This window comes from Hyla sarda, chromosome 6 (genome assembly GCF_029499605.1).
Source record: "Hyla sarda isolate aHylSar1 chromosome 6, aHylSar1.hap1, whole genome shotgun sequence".
Taxonomy (NCBI): Eukaryota; Metazoa; Chordata; class Amphibia; order Anura; family Hylidae; genus Hyla; species Hyla sarda.
Window position 1 is genome coordinate 155,291,221 of NC_079194.1, and position 25,233 is coordinate 155,316,453.

The 25,233-nt window shown below is 44.5% G+C and overlaps 1 protein-coding gene across 2 annotated transcripts in view; it reads left to right on the forward strand.

Annotated features, from left to right (window-relative positions):
- The window catches only part of LOC130276362 (puratrophin-1-like), a 103,662-nt gene that overhangs the window by 8,303 nt on the left and 70,126 nt on the right, over positions 1 to 25,233 (forward strand). For both annotated transcript variants that reach the window (XM_056525617.1, XM_056525618.1), the window contains exon 2: positions 24,424 to 24,621. In XM_056525617.1, coding sequence (XP_056381592.1) covers positions 24,424 to 24,621 — 198 coding nt within the window. The remainder of the gene's footprint in view (positions 1 to 24,423; positions 24,622 to 25,233) is intronic.

Below are 25,233 nucleotides of genomic sequence, written 5' to 3' on the forward strand. Positions count from 1 at the left end.
CTATTAAAAAATCTTAATCCTTCCTGTATATATTAGCTGCTGAATACTACAGTGGAAATTCTTTTCTTTTTGAAACACAGAGCTGTCTGCTGACATCTCTGTCCATTTTAGGAACTGTCCAGAACAGAATATGTTTGCTATGGGGATTTCCTTTTACTCTGTCAGAGTATGTCAGCAGAGAGCACTGTGCTCATGATGGCAGCAGACAGCTCTGTGTTTCAAACGGAAAATAATTTCCACTTTTTAATAGAAGTAATTTACAAATCTGTTTAACTTTCTGGCACCAGTTGATTAAACAAAAACAAAAAAAGTTTTTCACCAGAGTACCCCTTTAAACTCTTAAGGACTCAGGGTTTTTCCGTTTTTGCACTTTCGTTTTTTCCTCCTTACCTTTTAAAAATCATAACCCTTTCAATTTTCCACCTAAAAATCCATATTATGGCTTATTTTTTGCGTCGCCAATTCTACTTTGCAGTGACATTAGTAATTTTACCCAAAAATGCACGGCGAAACGGAAAAAAAAATCGTGCGACAAAATCGAAAAAAAAAGCCATTTTGTAACTTTTGGGGGCTTCCGTTTCTACGCAGTGCATATTTCGGTAAAAATTACACCTTATCATTATTCTGTAGGTCCATACGGTCAAAATGATCCCCTACTTATATAGGTTTGATTTTGTCGCACTTCTGGAAAAAATCATAACTACATGCAGGAAAATTTATACCTTTAAAAATGTCATCTTCTGACCCCTATAACTTTTAAATTTTTCCACGTACGGGGCGGTATGAGGACTCATTTTTTGCGCCGTGATCTGAAGTTTTTACCGATATGATTTTTGTTTTGATCGGACTTTTTGATCACTTTTTATTCATTTTTTAATGTTATAAAAAGTTACCAAAATACGCTTTTTTGGACTTTGGAATTTTTTTGCGCGTACGCCATTGACCGTACGGCTTAATTAATTATATATTTTTATAGTTCGGACATTTACGCACGCGGCGATACCACATATGTTTATTTATTTATTTTTTTACACAGTTTTATTTTTTTTATGGGAAAAGGGGGGTGATTCAAACTTTTATTAGGGAAGGGATTAAATGACCTTTATTAACACTTTTTTTTTACTTTTTTTTTGCAGTGTTATAGGTCCCATAGGGACCTATAACACTGCACACACTGATCTATGTATTAACACGCCTGTGATCAGCATTATCGGCGCTTGACTGCTCCTGCCTGGATCTCAGGCACGGAGCAGTCATTCGTCGATCGGACACCGAGGAGGCAGGTAAGAGCCCTTCCGGTGTCCGATCAGCTGTTTGGGACGCCGCGATTTCACCGCGGCGGTCCCGAACAGCCCGACTGAGCAGCCGGGATACTTTCAGTTTCACTTTAGAAGCGGCGGTCAGCTTTGACCACCGCTTCTAAAGGGTTAATACCGCACATCGCCGCGATCGGCGATGTGTGGTATTAGCCGCGGGTCCCAGCCGTTGATTAGAGCCGGGACCGACGCGATATGATGCGGGATCACGGCGCGATCCCGCTTCATATCGCGGGAGCCGGCGCAGGACGTCCTGCGTCCTGAAATATACGTCCTGCGTCGTTAAGGGGTTAAGGATCTGCCACTGCAGGACCGCTACATGCTGCCTTTAGATGTGCCTGCTCGGAGTGGCAATACACCGCTACGAGCAGACACACTGAAGCGATGTGCGAGTCGCCCTGCATGTGCAGTGTTCTCGCACACATTCGGTCACTCCCCCTGCACCATGAGCTAGGCCGAGTATGGCCGCAATGTGCGAGTACACTGCTCATGCGCACTGTGACCTGCACATCACAGTGTGTCTGCTCGTAGCGGCACCACGTAGCGGTTCTTCAGCGGCGGATCCATAAAATATGCTGTGGATCCGCCCGTGTGAACATACCCTTAAGGAAAAAAAATTACATTGAAAAAAGTATCGGTAATTGGTATCGGCGAGTACTTAAATGGGCACTGTCAGATACAAAAACTTTTGATATGTTGTAAAGCATGTATAACCAATAGGTTTTGCAATTGCTTCCATTAGAAAATTTTCAGTATTTCATGCTGAAAAAGCCAGTCAAACAACTGCCCCCCCTACCTGCTTGGACACATACTAGTCCTGCTGTGTCCATGCATCATCACCTATGTCATGGACACACTTCCTTGATTGACAGCTGTGAGCGCAGGGCTCACAGCTGGAGGAAAAATCCTCCCACTGTCAGCTTGTGTCCGCTACTGTCAGTGAGGTCAAGCTGGGAGTTGTAGTTTTACTAATGCTAGGGGAGATGTTAGCAGACAGCATACTGAGGGAGGGTGCGGAGACATGCACAGTGAGGCCACACCCCCTCCCTTTGAGAGGAATTCAGACTAGTGAGCTAAATTAAAAGTGTAATAATAAAAAAATAAAGGTGCTAGACACATAAAAATTAGATGTACATGGTCATGATTAGGTACTGAGTGATATATTAACCTCTTAAGGACTTAGGGCGTACCTGTACACCCTAAGCCCGGTGTGAAAAACTGGGTCACGCCGTGACCCCGCATCACACCGGGTTGGTCCCGGCTGCTAACGATAACCGGGACCCTGGGCTAACAGCGTGCGGCACCAATCGATGTGCCGCGCGCTGTTAACCCTTCAAAGTTGACCGCCGCGCCTGAAAACGAAAGTAAACGATTGCCGGCAGCTCAGTCAGGCTGATCGGGACATCGCGATAAAATCTCGATGTTCTGATTAGCTGGGACGCAGGCGGAGGTCTCCTTACCTCTCTCTGAGCTACAGGCTTGAGCAATCGAGCCCCTATCTGACTGATCCCTGCAAAGCTATGGCTTTGCAGGGATCAGAATAGGAGATCAGTGTGTGCAGTGCTATAGCTCCCTATGGGAGCATAAGAGATCAGTGTGTGCAGTGTTATAGGTCCCTATGGGAGCTATAACACTGCAAAAAAAAAAAAGTGAAAAAAAAAAAGTTAACAAAGGTCATTTAACCCCTTCCCTATTAAAAGTTTGAATCACCCCCTTTTCCCATAAAAATAAACTGTGTAAATAAAAATAAACATATGTGGTATCGCCGCGTGCGAAAATGTCCAAACTATAAAAATATATTGTTAATTTAATTGCACGGTCAATGGCGTACACGCAAAAAAATTCCAAAGTCCAAAATAGGGTATTTTTGGTCACATTTTATATCATGAAAAAATGAATAAAAAGCGATCAAAAAGTCCGATCAATACAAAAATGGTACCGATAAAAACTTCAGCACATGGCGCAAAAAATTAGTCCTCATACCAGCCCGTACGCGGAAAAATAAAAAAGTTATAGGGGTCAGAAGATGAGAATTTTTAACATATAACTTTTCCTGTATGAAGTTATGATTTTTTTCCGAAGTACGACAAAATCAAACTATATACGTAGGGTATCATTTTAACTGTATGGACCTACAGAATAAAGATAAGGTGTAATTTTTACCGAAAAATGCACTGCGTAGAAACGGAAGCCCCCAAAAGTTACAAAATGAAATTTTTTCTTCAATTTTGTCGCACAATGATTTTTTTCCGTTTCGCCGTGGATTTTTTGGTAAAATGACTAATGCCACTGCAAAGTAGAATTGGTGGCGCAAAAAATAAGCCATAATATGGATTTTTAGGTGCAAAATTGAAAGCGTTATGATTTTTTGAAGGTGATGAGGAAAAAATAAAAATGCAAAAACGGAAAAACGCTGCGTCCTTAAGGGGTTAAAACAAGGTTTTTTGTTGGATCTCACAGGTACGCTTTAACAAAAAGTATCGGTATTCGTACTCTGTCTTTAAAAAAAAAAATATAAAAAAAGGGTATCGGGACATCCCTAGTTATCACACATAAAAATTCTTACACTGCTCTAAAAAATAGAGGGAACACTTAAACAACACAATGTAACTCCAAGTCAGTCACACTTCTGTGAAATCACACTGTCCACTCAGGAAGCAATATTACTGACAATCAATTTCACATGCTGTTGTGCAAATGGAACAGACAACAGGTGGAAATTATAGGCAATTAGCAAGACACCCCCAATAAAGGAATGGTTCTGCAGGTGGTGACCACAGACCACTTCTCAGTTCCTATGCTGCTGGCTGATGTTTTGGTCACTTTTGAATGCTGGCAGTGCTTTCCCTCTAGTGGTAGCATGAGATGGAGTCTACAACCCACACAAGTGGTTCAGGTAGTGCAGCTCATCCAGCATGGCACATCAATGCGATCTGTGGCAAGAAGGTTTGCTGTGTCTGTCAGCGTAGTGTCCAGAGCATGGAGGCGCTAGCAGGAGACAGGCCAGTACATCAGGAGACATGGAGGGGGCCATAGGAGGGCAACAACCCAGCAGCAGGACTGCTACCTCCGCCTTTGTGCAAGGAGGAGCACTGCCAGAGCCCTGGAAAATGACCTCCGGCAGGCCACAAATGTGCATGTGTCCACTCAAACAGTCAGAAACAGACTCCATGAGGGTGGTATAAGGGCCCGACGTCCACAGGTGGGGGTTATGCTTACAGCCCAACACCATGCAGGACGTTTGGAACTTACCAGAGAACACCAAGATTGGCAAATTCGACAGACATGGCAGAGTCTTGAGAAGCAACATCTTTCAGCATGACCAGTTTGGCGGTGGGTCAGTAATGGTGTGGGATGGCATTTCTTTGGGGGTCCGCACAGCTCTCCATGTGCTTGCCAGAGGTAGCCTGACTGTCATTAGGTACCGAGAGGAGATCCTCAGACCCCTTGTGAGAACAAATGCTGGTGCGGTTGGCCCTGGGTTCCTCCTAATGCAAGACAATGCTAGACCTCATGTGGCTGAAGTGTGTCAGCAGTTCCTGCAAGGGGAAGGTATTAATGCTATGGACTGGCCCGCCCGTTCCCCAGACCTGAATCCGATTGAGTACATCTGGGACATCATGTCTCGCTCCACCCACCAATGCCACGTTGTACCACAGACTGTCCAGGATTTGGCGGATGCTTTAGTCCAGGTCTGGGAGGACATCCCTCAGGAGACCATCCCCCACCTCATCAGGAGCATGCCCAGGCATTGTAGGGAGGTAATACGGGCACATGGAGGCCACACACAGTACTGAGCCTCATTTTGACTTGTTTTAAGGACATTACATCAAAGTTGGATCATCCTCTAGTGTGGTTTTCCACTTTGATTTTGAGTGTGACTCCATATCCAGACCTCCATGGGTTGATAAATTTGATTTCCATTGATAATTTTTGTGTGATTTTGTTGTCAGCAGATTCAACTATGTAAAGATGAAAGTATTTCATACTACTAGTTCATTCATTCAGTTCTAGGATGTGTTATCTTAGTGTTCCCTTTATTGTTTGAGCAATGTAGTTCATACAGCACAGGTTTCTCCTACAAGAATGGGGGGAAAAGGTGACATGTCATTTCTTTACTGAGTAGCCATTTGCAGATGACCCTACTCTGTAGGGCTAAAGTCAATTTGCAAACCTGCATCATGTACAATAGTCTTGCAAAATCTGAGTTGGTTGTAGAGGATTAGAAAAACATTTCTCTTTACTTTTCGCACTGTGGTGTTGCAGCTCAGCCTTATTAACTTCTGTGGAACTGAGCTACGATACCAGACATAACCCATGGGCAGCTGTGGAAGAAAGCAGTCATGTTTTTCTAGTAATGTACACTGCAATTTTATTTTTGCACTTTCTTTTTTTCCTCCTCGCCTTCTAAAAATCATAGCTCTTTTATATTGTTAACCACAGACCCATATGAGGGCTTGTTTTTTGTGCGACCAATTATCCTTTTTAATAATATGTGGAAGCCTATTTAGGCTGAGTTTGTGGGAGGGGCGAGAGGGTATTTAACACCCCTAGCCCTGAGGTCAGGGCGTATTGGTGCGTTTGGTGAAACCCACCCAACCCCCCCTTTTTCTCTTTACTTTATTTATATGGGTTGGCCCTTTATAGGCTTGCCCTCGTGCACAATTCTAACTGCTGTATTACTATGGTGTTTATGCTATTATATTTCAGTTTTCTGTGGAGGTAAGTTATATGGGTAATGGTCTAATGCCAGAGGACATAGAGTGTCTATTGGTAACTAAGGGGGTGATATACGGGGATGTCTGTGTCCCAAACCTTATGACGCTGGCAGCCACGACCACAACTTTCATTTTACCATAAAATGTATGGCATAACCAAAAAAATATTGTTTGTATGGGGAAATTAAAAAGAAAACCGCAATTTTGCTAATTTTGGAAGGTTTCATTTTCACGTTTTACTTTTTATGGTAAAAATGACACTTTTTTTGTTTATTCTGTGGATCAATATGATTAAAATGATACCCATGATTACATACTTGTACCTCCTTAAAAATGTGTCAAACTTTTTTAACATTATTAGTATGATTACAATGACTGTGTTTTGACGACCTATAACTTTCTCGTTTTCCCGTATACGTGGCTGTATGAGGGCTGATTTTTTTTTTGTGCCATGATCTGTACTTTTATCGGTACCACTCTTGCGTATATGTAACTTTTTAATCGCTTATTATAATTTTTTTGAGAATGTGATTTTGGACTTTTTTTAAATTTATTTTTACACCGTTCACCGTACGGAATCATTATCATGCGACCATTGCTCCAGTGCTCGCATCATGTACAGGATGTAAATGTACTGTAATGCCTGCGCTCCAGCCGGACACGCCGGCCGTGAGAGCCCTTTGCTCATGTCCCCGCTGCCGGTGGGGCTGGGATTCGCATTGCGACGTGCCCGCAAGCGAATCCCAGCCCGTCACTCACCTCCCGCCTCTGTGTCCTCGAGGCCGCCGGAGCTGTCACTCTTAAAGGACCAGTGCTCATTTAATTAAGTGTCTACACCTACACCCTGGTCCTTAAATATCAGCTCCTCCCTTGGTTCCCGGACGGATCTTTGGTTGTCTATTGCCATAGTGAAAGTCCTGTGTCTCTGTTACTGTGTACCTGTTCCTTGCTACCTTACCTGACCCTGCACCTGTGCCACCTGCCCTGACCCTGCACCTGTGCCACCTGCCCTGACCTACTGCCATCTTGCCACATCCTGCCGGTCTCCTTTTGTGACACGCCACCTAACAGCTATATTTGTGGACAAGTCATGCCAGGGGTAGCGACCTGGGTGCCCCCTGCTGCAGCAAGACCCTCCTGATTTGCGGTGGGCTCTGGTGAAAACCAGCGGCACCTTAGACTCCGCTCCCCAGCACAGCTCATGTCATCATCCACACAGGCCCAGAGGATCCATCACCTGCCGTGTCAAGTTACATGTACTTCCTAGTGCGTTAAGTACCAGGACGGACATTTACGCCCTGTGTCATTAAGGGGTTAAAGAGCCCACTCATGACTGTCCATGGATTTATTACAGCATAGCATTTGACTTGTGCCTTTCTTAAATCTGGCATCTATGGGACCTAATGGTATTGGACAGATAAACAATGTAGATAAATAAAGAAAGAGATTGTCCAGGGTAGACCGTGCAATCTTAAGTAGTTTATTGATTAAAATCTGACGTTAGGACAAAGAAGTCATGTGACGCGTTTCTGGTGTCAAAATACACCTAGTCATACAACATTCTAGATAGAATCAAATGTAAAGCTTTTTACGCTATGTTCACACTACGGAATCTCCTCCTGAATATATTGCAGGCAGACGGTCCGTCAGCTGTGAGCGCTACTATAGTCCTTTGGCGCTTCGCGTGAGCATGTGCCATCACCATTGACACCAATGCAGTCCATGCGGAAGTTTGCCGAAAGAATAAACGTGTTCCTTCTTTTGGCAGTCTGGAATCTGAGATTTCCTCCGCCACAGAATTTCTGCAATATGCACATTGCAGCAGAATCCAATTAAAGACAATGGGAGGCTGCTGCACTGGAATATTTCTGCTTGGTAATTCTGTAGTGTTCATGTAGCCTAATGCTATGTTTACACAGCAGAATTTCCATGCAGAATCCAGAGAAAAAATTTAGCTAGAAAATTCTGCTACATGAAGTTAACATTGTGGTGAATGGAATTTCCGCTGTCCCATTCACATAACAATTTTTTTGCTGTGGAAATTCTGCATTCCAGATTTTGCTAAAACATTGAACTTGTCAATAGTTTTTGCTGAATTTCTTAGCAGAATCAATTTTCAATGACGTCATAGCCTTAAAAAACCATGGGAAGAATTCCCAAAATTAATTCTGATGCCAGAATTTCATTGTACTATATTATTTGTTGCATGTAACGTATGTACACTAAAAGTAACAATAAACCTGCGCAGAACCTTATTACGGTCTGTGCTTTCTGTCTGCAGGGCAGAGCTTTATTGATGCTCAGCACATTCTGTATACCGTATAATTAACAATGTGTGAAGACAGCAGTAACTTTACACGTCCTTACTTATCTTCTACTCATCCTGAGTTACAGCCGGTATAACGCACTTTTCCCTTCCTGACACAGACAGAGGTGTCAGCAGATAGCACTGTAGTCAGACTGGAAAGAACTACATAACTTTCTCTGGAGCATACAGCAGCTGATAAGTACTGAAAGACTTAAGATGCAAAAAATCTGCCACAGAAAGCCCGTCCCAATTCATACTTGCAGTGGGAAACATGCTGTCATCTCTCAATAAAATCTGCCTGTGTGAACGAGCCCTTATTCTTCAAATGCAGTAGCAACTGTACCCCAGTGCTCAACTCATTGTCCAGGGAGCTGTGTAATGGTGTCAGATGTGTACATAGAGATTCAGAAGCTCGACTAGATTACAGACTGACTATTTGAAATCTGTCTTTAATAATTTTGTATGTATTTTGGACTTGGTGAATGTTAGCGAATTGAGGCCAATAGGAGTTAGGTGCGGCTGGTGTGGGCGAAGTGGCTGTGCATGAGAGCGCTGAGTTTGCTGTTTAGCGTTCTTCTTTCCGTCTGTTCTATCCCACCCTTCAGATTTGGTAGCCGAGAAGAGAGAAAAATGCATGTTCTCTGACATCCCATTGTCTGCACCCTGCTAGTTCTGATGGCTCTGCAGTTTGCTTTGCTGAGTGATTTCAGATTAACCCCTCATTTTCTGGAATTAACGTTACTGGATTTACTCACTACAGTGAGGAATGAAAAGTAGTCGGGTCCTCACTGTTCTGCATCCAGAGATCTGACTAGAAACTTCAACAAACTGAATGGTGTTTCTTCTCTTTTATTTGGCTTGTTGTATTATGAAAACCACAGAAACCAATGACTACGTAGGAAATGTCATGTCTGTATCATACAGATATAAAATGCTGATGTCCTATAAAAGCTCCAGAAATATCAGTGAAGCTCATGAATCTCTATGTAGTGAACATTTATTGGTGCAGGACTGGTACTTACACTTGGTTGTTGCTTTAGTCACGGATTCCACCAAAGGGAGTACAGTGGATGAAATCACAACATTTCATTACCAAATGGGCAAACTATTGATTCTTACATAGTCAGTGACAGAGGTTTGTTAACACTCCATTTACTAAGGCTTCATTCACACCACGATCCGATGCACAGATACGATTTCGGAAGCTCAAATCACCTTAAATTTTATCTGTGCATGGATAGGTACGGACAGATACGGAGCCATTAACTATTATGGGGCTGCAAACCTGATTGTAGTCAGCTTGTGACTACGATCTGGTCATTTTCTCAGGGGATCCGGTTTTTGATTCGGTCTGAAAATCATGGCAGACCATGGAACAGACTGCTCCATGATGGGAGTAGTAGTACCTGTGCTAATAGACAGATCGCAGTGGGTGTCACTACTGACACCCGCTGCAATCCTCTGGTATAAGCTATGGAAGTGGGCGGCCAGCCGCACTTCTGCGCTCCACTGCCCGGCACTATACTCCACTTTGATGTGAAGTTCTCTTCACATCACAGATTCATATTTCCCGCTGAGACCTGTGATTGGCTAGATAGTGTTGGCCAATCACAACTCTCAGCAGCATATACAAATCTGTGATGTGAAGATAACTTCACATCACAGCAGAGTATAGTGTCGGGCAGGGGACCAGACAAGTGCGGCTGCCACCCACTTCTATAGCTTATACCAGAGGATTGCAGCGGGTGTCAGGAGTGAAACCAGCTGGGATCTGACCTTAACTGCAGGTACTACTACTCCCAACATAGAGCACTCTCTGCTCCATGCTGGGAGCTCTAGTACCTGCATTAGTAGACATTTGTCAACAGGTGACAGAAGTGACACCCAGGCCATCTTTCTATTAGTACAGATACTACAGCTCCCAGCATGGAGCAGTGTGTGCTCCATGTTGGGAGCAGTAGTACCTGCAGTAAGGGACAGATTGCAGCAAGTGTCACTCCCTGTATTTTTATTCTCAGCCAGATACCAACCAAGCAGCAACAGCCTGACGTTACCACGTTGGGCAAGGACCATTGTTACTGGCCCTCACAGCCTAAATAATGCAAGCCTGTTACCACCTAGGCCCAGGAGCGCCATTTTTGATGCTCCGGGCCTGCTGGTACCGGCTCTTACCGGTGCCGGTGGGTACTGTGGTAATAATTGGGGGTTAGCGCTAGCTGTTTTTGGGCTAATGCGAAGCCCCGGCTTTGTAATGGACTCCGTCAATAAGACGGCTTCCATTACTAAGCCTGAAAATTCGATTTAAAAAAAACCGACACATCGGAAAATTTTTTATTTAAAAAAACACTCCCCCACAGCCCTCGTTAGCCATTTTAATAAAAGAAAAAAAATGCAGTTCATCCGCAGTAGTCCTCAGAATCTGCCGTAATCCTCTGCATACACGGATCTGAAACGAGAAGAAAAAAGAAACACAAAAAATGGGTTAGGACAGTTGCAGTGTGGCCCAAGACATTACTTCACTAGTCAGGGGATTAGAGGGAGCCTGTCTTTGCTTCAATGGGTGAAGCGATTGTAGAGTGGGAGGAAGATCATTCTGTTTTTGCAACAGCTGGAGGCACCCTGGTAAAAAAACACTGGCCTATTGCATTAAATGGATCCCAGGTGTGTTTCAATGGGTGGGTTGGCTGATGTGTAGGAGGGCGAAAAATGACCTCACACTTACAAACAAGGAATCGTGGGATTTGTAGTTTAAGGTACCAAAATCAAACAGGAAATAGCCAGTTCACAAAAAGATAGCCTCAGCTTTAGGGTGCGTTCAGCGAGCGGAGATTCTGTCTGGCGGCTGCCGCCGAAAATACTGAGGCGCTAGGGCCGCGTTGCACTGAGCCGTCACCATTGACGGCTATGCAGTGCTCGCAGAATGTGTTCTTTCTTTGCGTGGAACAATTTCCACAGCGGAATTGTCCGCCACTGAAATCCCGCAGTGTGAACGGGTCTCGCGGAGACCCATTCACACTAATGTTAAGTTCACACCGCAGTTATCTGCTCACGTAATTCCGCCTGTTGAATTCCGCAGGAATTCCTTAGTGTGAACGTACCCTTATGGTAATCTCACAACATAGCCATTTAGTCTAAAGAAAAGCACAGATCCTTCCTAAGCATATCCATTACTGTCTGGAAGGTACATACTAAAATCATCTTATGCTGGATAACCCCTTTAACGGTATGTTCACTTGGCAGATATTATGAAAATTAGCAGAAATTCTGTTCAGCAAAGCTTGCTAAATGGAATTGCGTCAGAATTTCTGTGTTCTGGGAACACAGAATTCTGCAGAAATTCAAACCCCATTGATTTCAATAGGATTCCGCTGCAGAATTTTTCTTAAAGGACATCTGCAGCGTGATTAACACTTATCCCCTATCCACAGGATAGGGGATAAGTGTTTGATTGCGGGGGGTCCGACCACTGGGACCCCCTGTGATCTCCTGTACGGGGCCGCGGCTGTCCCGTGCAGCGGGCGTGCCAGCCGCATCATGATGTTGCAGCCGGCACGAGCGTTCGTGCCTCCCTGTCTCCCCCATAGAACTGTATGGGGACGGGGAGGAGACAGGGCGTCACCGTCGACCTCTAGGTCGACGATACGTCACCATGAGCACTAATGGCGGCGCCCCGTTAGGGAGATTGAGGGGGGTCCCAGCGGTCAGACCCCCCGCAATCAAACACTTATCCCCTATCCTGTGGATAGGGGATAAGTGTCATACTGCTGCAGTTATCCTTTAATATATCACTGGCCTTATTTTTTTGTGGAATGCTGAAAGCAGAAATTCTGCGGCAGAATGCCCGGTGCTGAATTTTGGCTGTCTGAATTGGACTGTGGAATCCCATAGAAATCATAAGTCTGCAAATTACGGCTGAATTTCCGTCAGATTTCTGCACGGAAATTCCGTTGTGTGAACATACCCTCAGAAAAATAGGGTATGTACAGAGTTTCAGCCTATGGATGCAAAGAAGAATTTTCCATTCACTGACAGGAAGCATAGATTTTAAAAATACAGTTATTGTATAGTGAAGCTGTATTGACCTAGACGGGACTACAGAGTAGGGATCGACCGATTATCGGTATGGCCGATATTATTGGCCGATAATCACGATTTTGGGCATTATTGGTATCGGCAATTATCTTGCCGATAAGCCGATAATGCCCCGCCCCCCGCACCGCCCCCACCGCACCGCAACCGCCACCCCCTCGACCCGCCGCACCGCACCCCCCACTGTGATGCTAGGCGGTATACCGGTATGGATTTTTGCCCATACCGCTATACCGGTCGGGCCCCTCCCCCACCCTCCGAGTCAATAAAAAAAATTTAACTTACCCGTAATGGGGGTGGTCCGGACCATCCATCGTTCATGTAGTGTCCGGGGGCGTTCCGGGTGAAGAGTGAACCGGTCCGGGCTGTCCTTCTTCTCCCACGGTCTTCTTCTCCACTCCGGGCAGGCTCCGGCCTAGTACGCTGCATAGACGCCGCTACGCCGTGACGTCAGGTGCGTCGCTGCGCACGGGCGTCACTGCGCAGCGGCGTCTATGCAGCGTACTAGGCCGGAGCCTGCCCGGAGTGGAGAAGATGACCGCCGGAGAAGAAGGACAGCCCGTACCGGACCACCCTCCACCCGGAACGCCCCCGGACACTACATGAACGATGGATGGATGGCCCGGACCACCCTGACAGGTAGGGGAGAGAAGCGGATGGCGGCGGTGGCCTATGGCCCCACAAAAGCCACTGCAGATCATTGATTTAAAGCGCCGCTTTAAATCAATGATCTGCAGCGGTGTTGCAGGGGGTTAAATAGCCGATAACTTATACCGGAATATCAGTATAAGTTATCGGCTATCGGCCCTAACCTGCACCGATTATCGATATCGGCCCTAAAAATCCGATATCGGTCGATCCCTACTACAGAGTTCCCCATTAATACTTTAATCCTTGGAAATATCATCCTGAAATGCAAGTGTCTTGAGTCTCAGCTGAATTGCAGAGCATGATGGGAGCTGTAGTTCATCCGCATTTATTTGGCTGTAATACGTCATGGACAGTAACCTCAATTATGTTTGCCAAAGGTTTATCTTTACATACATAATAACCTGGCAGAGCTCTACATTCGTAGGTCTTGTATAACTGGAAGCTTTGAGTGTCATGATGCAGGGTACCTCCTGCCTAGACACAGGCCTCTTTAATACCAGCTATAACTGCATGTGTCCGCAGACCGTCCCTCAGTCCTCGGACTTTCACAGGCACATCATTCATTAAAGCCATTTCTAGAGATGAGCGAACTTACAGTAAATTCGATTCATCACGAACTTCTCGGCTCGGCAGTTGATGACTTTTCCTGCATAAATTAGTTCAGCTTTCAGGTGCTCCGATGGGCTGGAAAAGGTGGATACATTCCTAGGAGACTCTTTCCTAGGACTGTATCCACCTTTTCCAGCCCACCGGAGCACCTGAAAGCTGAACTAATTTAGGCAGGATAAGTCATCAACTGCCGAGCCGAGAAGTTCGTGACGAATCGAATTTACTGTAAGTTCGCTTATCTCTAGCCATTTCTGAGCCTTTATTTTCTGCTCTAAAATGTCCTCATCATAATTTTTAGCCGATGTCTGACCTACTGTATATTGGCTATAGAACCCTAACACTGCAGCATTTTAGTGTCCAGTTCTGGCTGCAATAACTGGCATCATAAGATCTAAGGCAGTTTTTTCCAAACTGTGCGTCCCCAGCTGTTGCAAAACTACAACACCCAGCATGCCCGGACAGCCTTCGGCTGTCCGGGCATGCTGGGAGTTGTAGTTTTGCAACAGCTGGGGACGCACAGTTTGGAAAACACTGGTCTAAGGACTCATCAGCTGGCTGCATAAAAAATTATTTTGATATCAGTTTATCAAGAATTATGGATGTTAAAATGGTTCAGGATTACATCTGTCGGATGATTTCTAAAGAGCCTTTTATTTTAGACTCATTGCTGGGTGATCACAATAAAATGCCTATAATGGTTGTCACCCTCACATATTTAGGGTCGGGTCACACATGGCGTATTTGCTGCTGCCTATTTTTCCTTTCAGTCAATGGGTAGCAAAATCAGCTGCAGAAAATATGCACCAAAATATGCAGCATTATACGGCACGAGTGACCCTACCAAAATGCTGAATATCCTCGTCTCGCTTTCCTTCTATCCTATATAAGGGTAAAAGGAATTCTGAATCAGGAGACTCAGGATGAGCAGAACTGTAGGTCCAAACCAGATAAGGAAGGGGGGGTTGTATTGCTTGGAAATGTTACATGAAGTGTTGTTGTCAGCAGTGCTACATATGTGGGCTCCAGGATTGGCATCCCAGCATACGAGTTCAGTATATGCCATCCTCAGTAAAGGGCTATATGACTTAAGGCTATGACTGGCATTTGATATATTTTTGGGCACGGCCGATACTGGCTCAGTAAGGTATTTTAGAGGGGGGGAGTGGCACAGATGGGAATTTTTTCGCTCTGCCCCACAATCAGAGCTTTGTTTACTGCCGGGACCCAAGCCAGTATGTGGGTGCTGCTGAGACTGGACTTATACTGGGAAAAAGAGACATTACTAGGTTTCCTGTGGCATAGGGAAGGATTGACGGAGTCCTGAAAAATTGGGGTTGTCCTTACAGCTCTGTAGAGTTACCAGATGTGCCTTTACTTGCATCATGAAGGCAGAATGTAAATCAAGCGTATCCTTTCTCTGGTGGTTTTCGTTTGGAAGGTTTACTTAAAATTTTGTCTCAGCCCTTGTAAAAGCCCAGACTCCAAATGTCTCCAATCCCCAGGGACTGCTCCAGACTTCTATGATTTGTCTTATTGTGCTAATAGAGCTCTGGATCAATGTACAACTCGATGTAAAATTGTACTATATTCAATTATTATTATTATTATTTATATTTAATGCATCAGCTGCGTCTCTGGCAGTGTCAGCCAGGTATGACACCTATAAGCTAGTATAGTATCGGGAACAATATCAGGGATCTAGATAAAAACGACACACTAATGCCCAAAAAAAAGGAAAAGAAAGACAGTGCCATAATGAGTGAACGGAACGTAGGGGCAGCATGTATGCTTTACTCACGTGGGGGACCCCCACCAATAAAATACTTTTCACCTATCCTGTCCATAAGTAGTGTTCTGTATTAGGATAATCAGTGTAAGCTGAGGTTATTGTAAATAAGATTTACTTATATAGCATCCGTAGCACTTTATCTTGTACATTCTTCAAAAGTCCAATAATGTAACTGTAAAGCCTGCCAAGATGCAGTGTAATGTAATGTTGTCTCCTTCCATTACATGCAGACATTTTTAATTTTGATTTAGTGATCAAAAAAAAATATTATTCTCCCTTAATTATTAGACTAATTTCAGAGATAAGTAGGTTAATGGTTAAATGATTGGTCATGTGGTGAACACTTGGTATGCAGACGTAGCCATGCCCATATTTTCATCAAACTGGCCATGCATGTTCAGTGACGCCAGGACAAATCATCATTCACAGAAAGATCTTTTTCTAGAATGGTCAATCCCTCAACACTCATGATGTTCTGTCATCATCCGGCTAAAGTGATCGTCCAGTATGTATAACCTGTACTCTGCATTCCCTAGCCCTCACCTGCTTTCTTTTATTTAATTGCCTGCTGTGGATTTTTATCTACACTTCTCAAAAAAATAAAGGGAACACTAAGATAACACATCCTGGATCTGAATGAATGAACTAATCGTATGAAATACTTTCGTCTTTACATAGTTGAATGTGCTGACAACAAAATCACACAAAAATTATCAATGGAAATCAAATTGATCAACCCATGGAGGTCTGGATATGGAGTCACACTCAAAATCAAAGTGGAAAACCACACTACAGGCTGATCCAACTTTGATGTAATGTCCTTAAAACAAGTCAAAATGAGGCTCAGTAGTGTGTGTGGCCTCCACGTGCCTGTATGACCTCCCTACAATGCCTGGGCATGCTGCTGATGAGGTGGCGGATGGTCTCCTGAGGGATGTCCTCCCAGACCTGGACTAAAGCAACTCCTGGACAGTCTGTGGTGGAACGTGGCGTCGGTAGATGGAGCGAGACATGATGTCCCAGATGTGCTCAATTGGATTCAGGTCTGGGGGACAGGCGGGCCAGTCCATAGCATCAATGCCCTCCTCTTGCAGGAACTGCTGACACACTCCCGCCACATGAGGTCTAGCATTGTCTTGCATTAGGAGGAACCCAGGGCCAACCACACCAGCATATGGTCTCACAAGGGGTCTGAGGATCTCATCTCGGTACCTAATGGCAGTCAGGCTACCTCTGACAAGCACATGGAGGGATTTGCGGCCCCCCAAAGAAATTCCACCACACACCATTACTGACCCACCGCCAAACTGGTCATGCTGGAGGATGTTGCAGGCAGCAGAACGTTCTCCACAGCGTCTCCAGACTCTGTCACGTCTGTCACCTGTGCTCATTGTGAACCTGCTTTAATCTGTGAAGAGCACAGGGCGCCAGTGGCGAATTTGTCAATCTTGGTGTTCTCTGGCAAATGCCAAACGTCCAGGTGTTCTCTGGCAAATGACAAATGTCCGTTTGAGTGGACACATGCACATTTGTGGCCTGCTGGAAGTCATTTTGCAGGACCCTTGCAGTGCTCCTCCTTGCACAAAGCCGGAGGTAGCGGTCCTGCTGCTTGGTTGTTGCCTACCGCCTCCTCCATGTCTCCTGATGTACTGGCCTGTCTCCTGATAGCGCCTCCATGCTCTGGACACTACGCTGACAGACATAGCAAACCTTCTTGCCACAGCTCGCATTGATGTGTTATCCTGGATGAGCTGCACTACCTGAGCCACTTGTGTGGATTGTTGACTCCGTCTCATGCTACCACTAGAGTGAAAGCACCGCCAGCATTCAAAAGTGACCAAAACATCAGCCAGGAAGCATAGGAACTGAGAAGTCGTCTGTGGTGTGGTCACCACCTGCAGAACCACTCCTTTATTGGGGGTGTCTTGCTAATTGCCTATAATTTCCAGCTGTTGTCTGTTCCATTTGCACAACAGCATGTGAAATTGACTGTCAATCAGTGTTGCTTCCTGAGTGGACAGTGTGATTTCACAGAAGTGTCATTGACTTGGTGTTACATTGTGGTGTTTGTGTTCCCTTTATTTTTTGGAGCAGTGTATATAATATAGTTACATCTGGGTTTTCTGAAAAAAGTTTTACAGAGATTCAAAATAAGTGCTAGAAAAATTGTGTAATTCGATGACAAGGATTCAAGGTCAGATAAGCGGCGCCCCCTCGCTGATAACAACCAATTTGGACCTCGACAGCTGAATGTTATGTAAAAGAAGGGAAATGAAACTAAGGAAACATTAACAGTGCAGGCAGCAGAATGGTAAGAAGAGCAGTGCTCTGTGATGGTTCCTCGTGAATTGGTGGAACCACTATTGTGTAGACTTCCTACATGCAGGCTAATCATATGGCTGTGACATGTAGTGTGGTAGTTCCCTGTCTCTTCGGGACTTGCTCTGATAATTTGCATTCTGAGAAGTGTTGCCTTTACACTAGGCTCTGTACAGACATCTGATGTAAAGAAAACTAACTCTGCATTAGCTCAGCCAAGGTGTTTAAAGGAGAAGTATCATGGGAAGAAATGTATCCCCTATCCAAAGGTTAGGAAATAAGTTTTAGATTGCGAGGGTCTGACTTCTGGGACCTCCCTGGGATCTCCTGTACAGGGAGCGGCGTATCACGTCTCCTGCATGAAGCGGTGGCCGGCACGCCCCCTCCATATATCTCTATGGCAGTGTTTCCCAACCAGGGTGCCTCCAGATGTTGCAAAACTACAACTCCCAGCATGCCTGGACAGCCTTTGGCTGTCCAGGCATGCTGGGAATTGTAGTTTTGCAACACCTGGAGGCACCCTGGTTGGGAATCACTGCTCTATGGGAGAGCCAAAGATAGCTGAATGACTCTATCTTAGGAGATATGTATCAGCCACTGCTTCATGTGGGGGGGTCAAGATGCTCAGCTTTCTTGGAGAGCCAGGGTCCCAGTGGTTGGACCCCTGATGTAGGAAAAACTATCTCTGCATTAGCTCCCCTTTGGATAGGGGATACGTTTTTTCCCCATGATATTTCCTATAACCCCTTTAGACGCGGCATTCAAAGTTGAACGCCGCATCTAAAATGAAAGGAAACTGCTGCCTGTTAGCTAAGTGGGCTGTTCGGGATCGCCGCGGCGAAATAGCGGCATCCCTAACAGCTGTAGGACACGAGGAGGGTCCCCTACCTTCCTCCTCGCTGTCCGATTGCTGAATGACTGCCCAGTGCCTGAGATCCAGGCATGAGCAGTCAAGCGGCAGAATCATTGATCAATGGTTCCCTATGAGAAAACACAAAAAAGAAATTAAAAAATGAAAGAATTTCCTCTGTAGCATACAGCTGCTAAAAAGTACCAAAAGGATTAAGATTTTTTAATAGAAGTAATTTACACATCTGTTAAACTTTCTGGCACCAGTTCATTTAAAAAAAAAAAAAAAAAAGTTTTCCACCGGAGTACCCCTTTAACCCCTTTCCTAATAAAAGTTTGAATCACCCCTCTTTTTTCTTTAAAAAAAAAAAAACTGTGTAAATAAAAATAAACATATGTGGTATCGCCGCGTGTGGAAATGTCCAAAGTATAAAAATATATCGTTAATTAAACCGCACGGTCAATGGCGTATGTGCAAAAAAAATTCCAAATTCCTAAATAGCGTGTTTTTTGGTCACTTTTTATATCATGAAAAAATGAATAAAAAGCGATTAAAAAGTTGTATCAATAAAAAAAATCGACCACTAAAAACTGCAGATCATGGCACAAAAAATGAGCCCTCATACCACCCCATAGGCAGGAAAAATAAAAAAGTTATAGGGGTCAGAAGATGACAATTTTAAACGTATACATTTTCCTGCATGTAGTTATGATTTTTTTCCAGAAGTACGACAAAATCAAACCTATATAAGTAGGGTATCATTTTAACCATATGGACCTACAGAATAAAGATAAAGTGTCATTTTTACCAAAAAGTGCACTGCGTAGAAACCGAAGCCCCAAAAAGTTACAAGATGGCGTTTTTTCTTTAAATTTTGCCGCACAGTGATTTTTTTCCGTTTCACTGTAGATTTTTGGGTAAAATGACTGATGTCATTACAAAGTAGAATTGGTGGCGCAAAAAATAAGCCAACAAATGGATTTTTAGGTGCACAATTGAAAGGGTTATGATTTTTTAAAGGTAGGGAGGAAAAAACTAAAGTGCAAAAACACAAAAAAGCTTGGTCCCTGAGGGGTTAAGGGGGGGGGGGGGTTCTTCCACAAGCTAGGTGACTGAGAAGGTTCCAATGTTGCCCAATTACTGCCATTTTTTTCCTCAAAACCACACAGCCATTATCAGTAGTTTTTGATGCCCACATGATCTTCTGGTTTAGAGCTAATTTTTTTGCAGCAAGCACATGGATTTGTGCATTAGAATTTTGACAGACTGTGTTGCTGTCTATGCACGTTTGCGCGATCGTATCACCAATGATTTTGGCGGTGCCTGTGTCAAGCAGACATTCAGTGGGCATAATTCCGCCGGCTGAATGTCTGCAGTATGAATGAGCCCTTAGATGAATAGGACAGCAGCAGAAAATTCCGCAATTAATCTGCTGCATGTGAATATACCTTTAGTGCTGGTGGTTGTCTAGGCCTCACTTTGTAAGGGTAGTGGATGAGTAATGGTGAGTGGCAGTTCATGTGTCATCCTCAGCACTTTCATAGAGCTCAGTAGAGCTATCAGAAAGGGTTAACTTGCCTGGGAAACATTTTTGCATTCCATGTATTAGAAATCTTCTCTGTGGTTTTTCTGCTTGGACAAGGTGGGCCTAGCTGCATGAACGGAACCTTCACTCGGTTTTGTTTGGTGTGTATATGTATTTTACATACACTATTGTTCTCCAGTTGTCATGAGATTATAACTAGGGATCGACCGATATTGTTTTTTTAGGGCCGATACCGATACTTTGTGGAGGTTAGGGCCGATAGCCGATAACTTATACCGATATTCCGGTATAATTTAACGGCTATTTATCTCCCCCCCGACGACACTGCTACAGATCATTGATTTAAAGCGGGCGCTTTAAATCAATGAACTGTGGCGGCTTTTGTGGTGCCAGAGACCACCACCTGTCCTGGGGTCCCCTGCCTGTCCTGGGGTCTTGACTCCTATCACCGACCCCCCCCACCACCGCACTGGCCAGAGACCGCCACCGCCTCTGCCCCATTGCCTCCCCCATCCCCGGTTTTATAATTACCTGTTCCCGGGGCCCGGGGTCCACGCGTCTTCTGGCTCCTGCGCGTCCTCCTTAGCTGATGGTGACGTTGCGTTGAGCACGTCACTGCGCTGTGCAGCGCACAGCGTAACACAGGACGTGCGGGAGCCAGAAGTAGCCCCGGGAACAGGTAATTATAAAACCAGGGATGGGGGAGGCAATGGGGCAGCGGCGCTGGCGGTCTCTGGCCGGTGCGGTGGTGGGGGCTGCGGCGCAGTGCGGTGGTGGAGGGTGCGGCGCGGTAAGGTGGTGGGAGGTGCGGCGCGGTAAGGTGGTGGGGGCGGGGTATTATCGAAATATTGGCAAGGTCCAAAATCGTGAATATCGGTGGATCCCTAATTATAACTCCCACCATGTACTGACAAGCGTACAGCACACTAGGATTTGTAGTTTCACTGGAAAATCAGAGGGAACTAGTCATTGGTTAGTAAACCATCTCATGTGCCTCCTGTTATGAATGTCCATGGGAAGCTGAACTTTGACCTGCCCAAAATGTCCAAAATTAAGATGTGGCTGCGAGTACAATGGATCATTTCAGGAGAAATCTGCTTAGTGCAGAGAATGTGGCTTTATTCACACACCCTCTGCTCTGCCGCCTGGAAGGAATATTACATTAATAAAGGCACAGGGTCCTTATTTGTCTAGATAGCGAATATTCCCCAGGACTGCTTCATTTCATTTCCACTCGTTACATTGTGTCTTGTTTGAACTTGTTTTCCGTGGAATTCAGCTACAACTTTATTGAGAGGACTGGTGCGAGAGACACATGCCAGGTTTATTGCTCTTTACACCTGGAGCTTTACATTTTTTTCCCAAGGCTCCAGAATTGCTATCGGCAATGATGTTAGAGCAAGGAGAGGGTGGTATTACTGGGCTACAATTTGGGAGCCTGGGAAAGTTTGGTCCCTACCCCAATGAAAGCATGAAGAATATAACTTGATAAAACAGACTTGCCATTTAGGGATGGTGAGATAGCTTGCTGGCTGTTGGGATACTGCTCCATAAATAGGCAAGTTTGCCATTCAAGAATCTAAGAAAGTCACCGTAGGTGACCATTACAAGCAAAGCACGGGAGCCTAACACTACGCGGTCTTCCACTACATTTCAACGAAGGGGAGCCTGAGGGGTAGTATAGTGGTCCCTCAAGTTACAATATTAATTGGTTCCAGGATGACCATTGTATGTTGAAACCATTGTATGTTGAGACCAGAACTCTGGAAACCTGGTAATTGGTTCTGAAGGCACCAAAATGTCATCCAAAAATAGAAAGTAGAAATAGAAAGTGAAAATTTAAGAAAAATAAGTAGATAACTAATATAGATAAAGCAAGTCCTTACATATAAAAGTAAGAAAGATCTGCTGGGAGCTGTAATCACTGTCAGTGTTTCCCAAGCAGGGAGCCTCCAGCTGTTGCAAAACTACAACTCCCAGTATGCCCGGACAGCCAAAGGCTGTCCGGGCATGATGGGAATTGTAGTTTTGCGACAGCTATGGGCACCCTGCTTGGGAAACACTGGTCTATGTAGAGGACAGAATCTTCTTCGGGGTCCTGTACAGTACACGCAATGTCCTAAAAAAGTAACATGGAGTCACCCTCACCTGGTGGCCAAAGGAGCAGGTAACCCTGGGACAGGTAAAGTGTACAGAACATGTAATACCTCCCTGTACTGTAGGGTGCGCTACCAGACACCAGTCAGTGCATACACTTCAGTAATACAGGGGTTTTACCAGTAAAATGCCCATTCTGATTGGTCGGTTGTTCCGGCCATTGACATGTTTCACAGATCTGGACTTTCTGTACATTGTATGTTGAGTCTGGTTTCAACTTACAATGGTCCAGAAAAGACCATTGTATGTTGAGGCCATTGTAAGTGGAGGGATCACTGTACTCCATAACTGGGCTGGGTTCTCAGTTAGGTGCTTGGAAAATCTGTGTGACAGCAGAAACATTTATGTGAAGCATGGCTGAATAGAATTCCTATAGGAGGTGATGAATCACTTTATGATGTCTAGGCTACATGTCTGAACCCTTAGTACCTGAGAGTATGTTATGATTATACATATAGAGACAAGGTGACATTTCGCTGAGCTTTTCATGTCTGTCACGGTCCATATCACTGCCTCTCTGGGCTCTGAGGGTTGCATACTAGGCATGAAGTGAGTGACAGTCTGCTGGTGCTGAGTAAGATGATTCGGGTGCAGGGGGTGTTATGGGGTAAAATAGCTGAGTTGCATCTCACTTTCTGTTGTTTCATTTCTTGCTCATCCGTGTGAAGAAAGTCCAGCTGTACAGCAAGGTCAGGACAGATGGCAGCGATTGTGCCCAACATTGCTTGGTGAGAGATGCTGGGGATGGATAGGTGCGCAGATCAGAGTTAGGGCAGATCACAGTAGGTCTGGCCATACAGTGCAGTTCTAGTGCTTGCCATAAACTGTGCCACCACACAGTGCTCATTACGTCTTTTTCCATTCATAAATAGAATGAAGAGATCAGCTCTGAACAAAGAGCATTTAATAGCTGTGTGCGGGTGGGGAGCACAGATCTGTCTGCCGTCAGGAAGCCCCTCGTGTCCCATTGGCAGTTTATTGTGCTAATTAAATGGCTCTTTTGTTCACCATGACGTAGGAAATGCCAGCTTTCCCACACCAGCCTGCTCGGAAATTCACCTTTACCACTTACAAGCAGAAATATATCAACATAAAACATTGGGCAGCATTGTAAAAACATTACATTACTTATCCTAAAATATATATTTTGTTTTAACTGCACTCACTGTTCTGCTGGTGGATTCACTGTGTATATTCAATATGGATAATGTACTGATTCTGGGTCACATCCTGTATCAGGGTTGGGTTACACATGCCGTATTTTGTGGCGTATTTTGCTGTGTATTTTCCTACCCATGGAAGTCAATGGGTAGCAAAATCAGCTGCGTATTTTTCTACTCATTGACTTCAATGAGTAGGAAATTGCACAGCAGCAAATATGCTGTGCATCTACATACATTACTTATCCTGTACTCATTCTCTGTTACAGGTTGCATTATACTCCAGAGCTGCACTCAGTATTCTGCAGGTGTAGTCACTGTGTGCATACATTACATTACTTATCCTGTACTGATCCTGTGTTACAGGTTGTGTTATACTCCAGAGCTGCACTCAATATTCTGCAGGTGTAGTCACTGTGTGCATACATTACATTACTTATCCTGTACTGATCCTGTGTTACATGTTGTGTTATACTCCAGAGCTGCAATCTCTATTTTGTTGGTTGAGGCTTGGGTTAATGTGCTGCATTATTTATGCTATGCTAATTCTTAGTTACAGGGTGTATTACACTGCAGAGGGGAAATGCATAGGGATATATACATTTACTAAAGGTCATAATGGATGCCATACAGTGGCATCCATCACTAATACGAAGCAGTTGTAAAAAAGACAAACCTATACCAGCATACAGTACATACTAATATATACCAGAGTGACAGCGGCCAAAAGGATATTCTTTCCTGGTGTACTTGTTAAGCATAGATAAAAGATGTAATGTGAACACGGCCTCACCAGAGGTCAAGGCTAAGGTTGGGTTAACTTTTTTGGTCTGAGGGGCAGAAGAGGAAAGCATAGTCTTAAAATGGAAATGGCTTAAGCAGCTGTGCATTTTTCGTCTCTCCCTCTACAGGATTCTCAGTCTCTGGACAGTTGCATTCAGAAGACCCTCTCCTCCCTCTACCATCCATTCGAATCCACTGCTGCCACTGTGCTGTGCCAAGTCCTGGATGTTGTGGAGAAGACATACCGTGGAGATGGCCTCAGTTATCTCATTGATTTTCTGATCCCAGCAAAACGAATCTTGCAGGGTTTGCAACAGGAGGCTTGTGTGAGTTTATTGGGGTTGGGGAGGGGGTGGGGGGTGGGGATTGGGTGTATGACCTTCTGATGGACCATCAATTAAATCTGTTGATTGAAAGTCAGTTTTATAGTTGCTTTTAATTTTTCTCATATAATAGGTTTCTAAGGATATTTGAGATCACCAATGAAACTTGTGATCATCCAGTAGTCTAAAAAAAAAAAAAATTGAAATGTTTTTATACAGCACTCCAAATGTTAGCAGCTTTTGTGTGGTATGTTTATTCATTTGAACCTAGCTGAACAGTAGATATGTCATGGAAGCAGGTTCTGTTCTGCTGTAGGTTTTTACCTCGGTATGCAGTAGGGCGCTGATCTCCATCCTATTATTAATAGTTATTGGCCGACATTTATCATAGTTTTTTGTGTCTAGAAAAGGTGCAAAAAAAGCACAAGCAGGGTTTATTTGCACCTTTTTTGTGCCTTTTTGTTTACACATTTCTGCTGATTTTGAGTTGCAATCCACTGATTTTTACACATGATATAGAAAAGTTTTATCAACTGCGCCTTTTTGTGAAAAGGCGCAAAGCCACTTAAAAGTCTCTAAAACTACACCAGCCCAGACTTAGCTTAGCTTTATGGT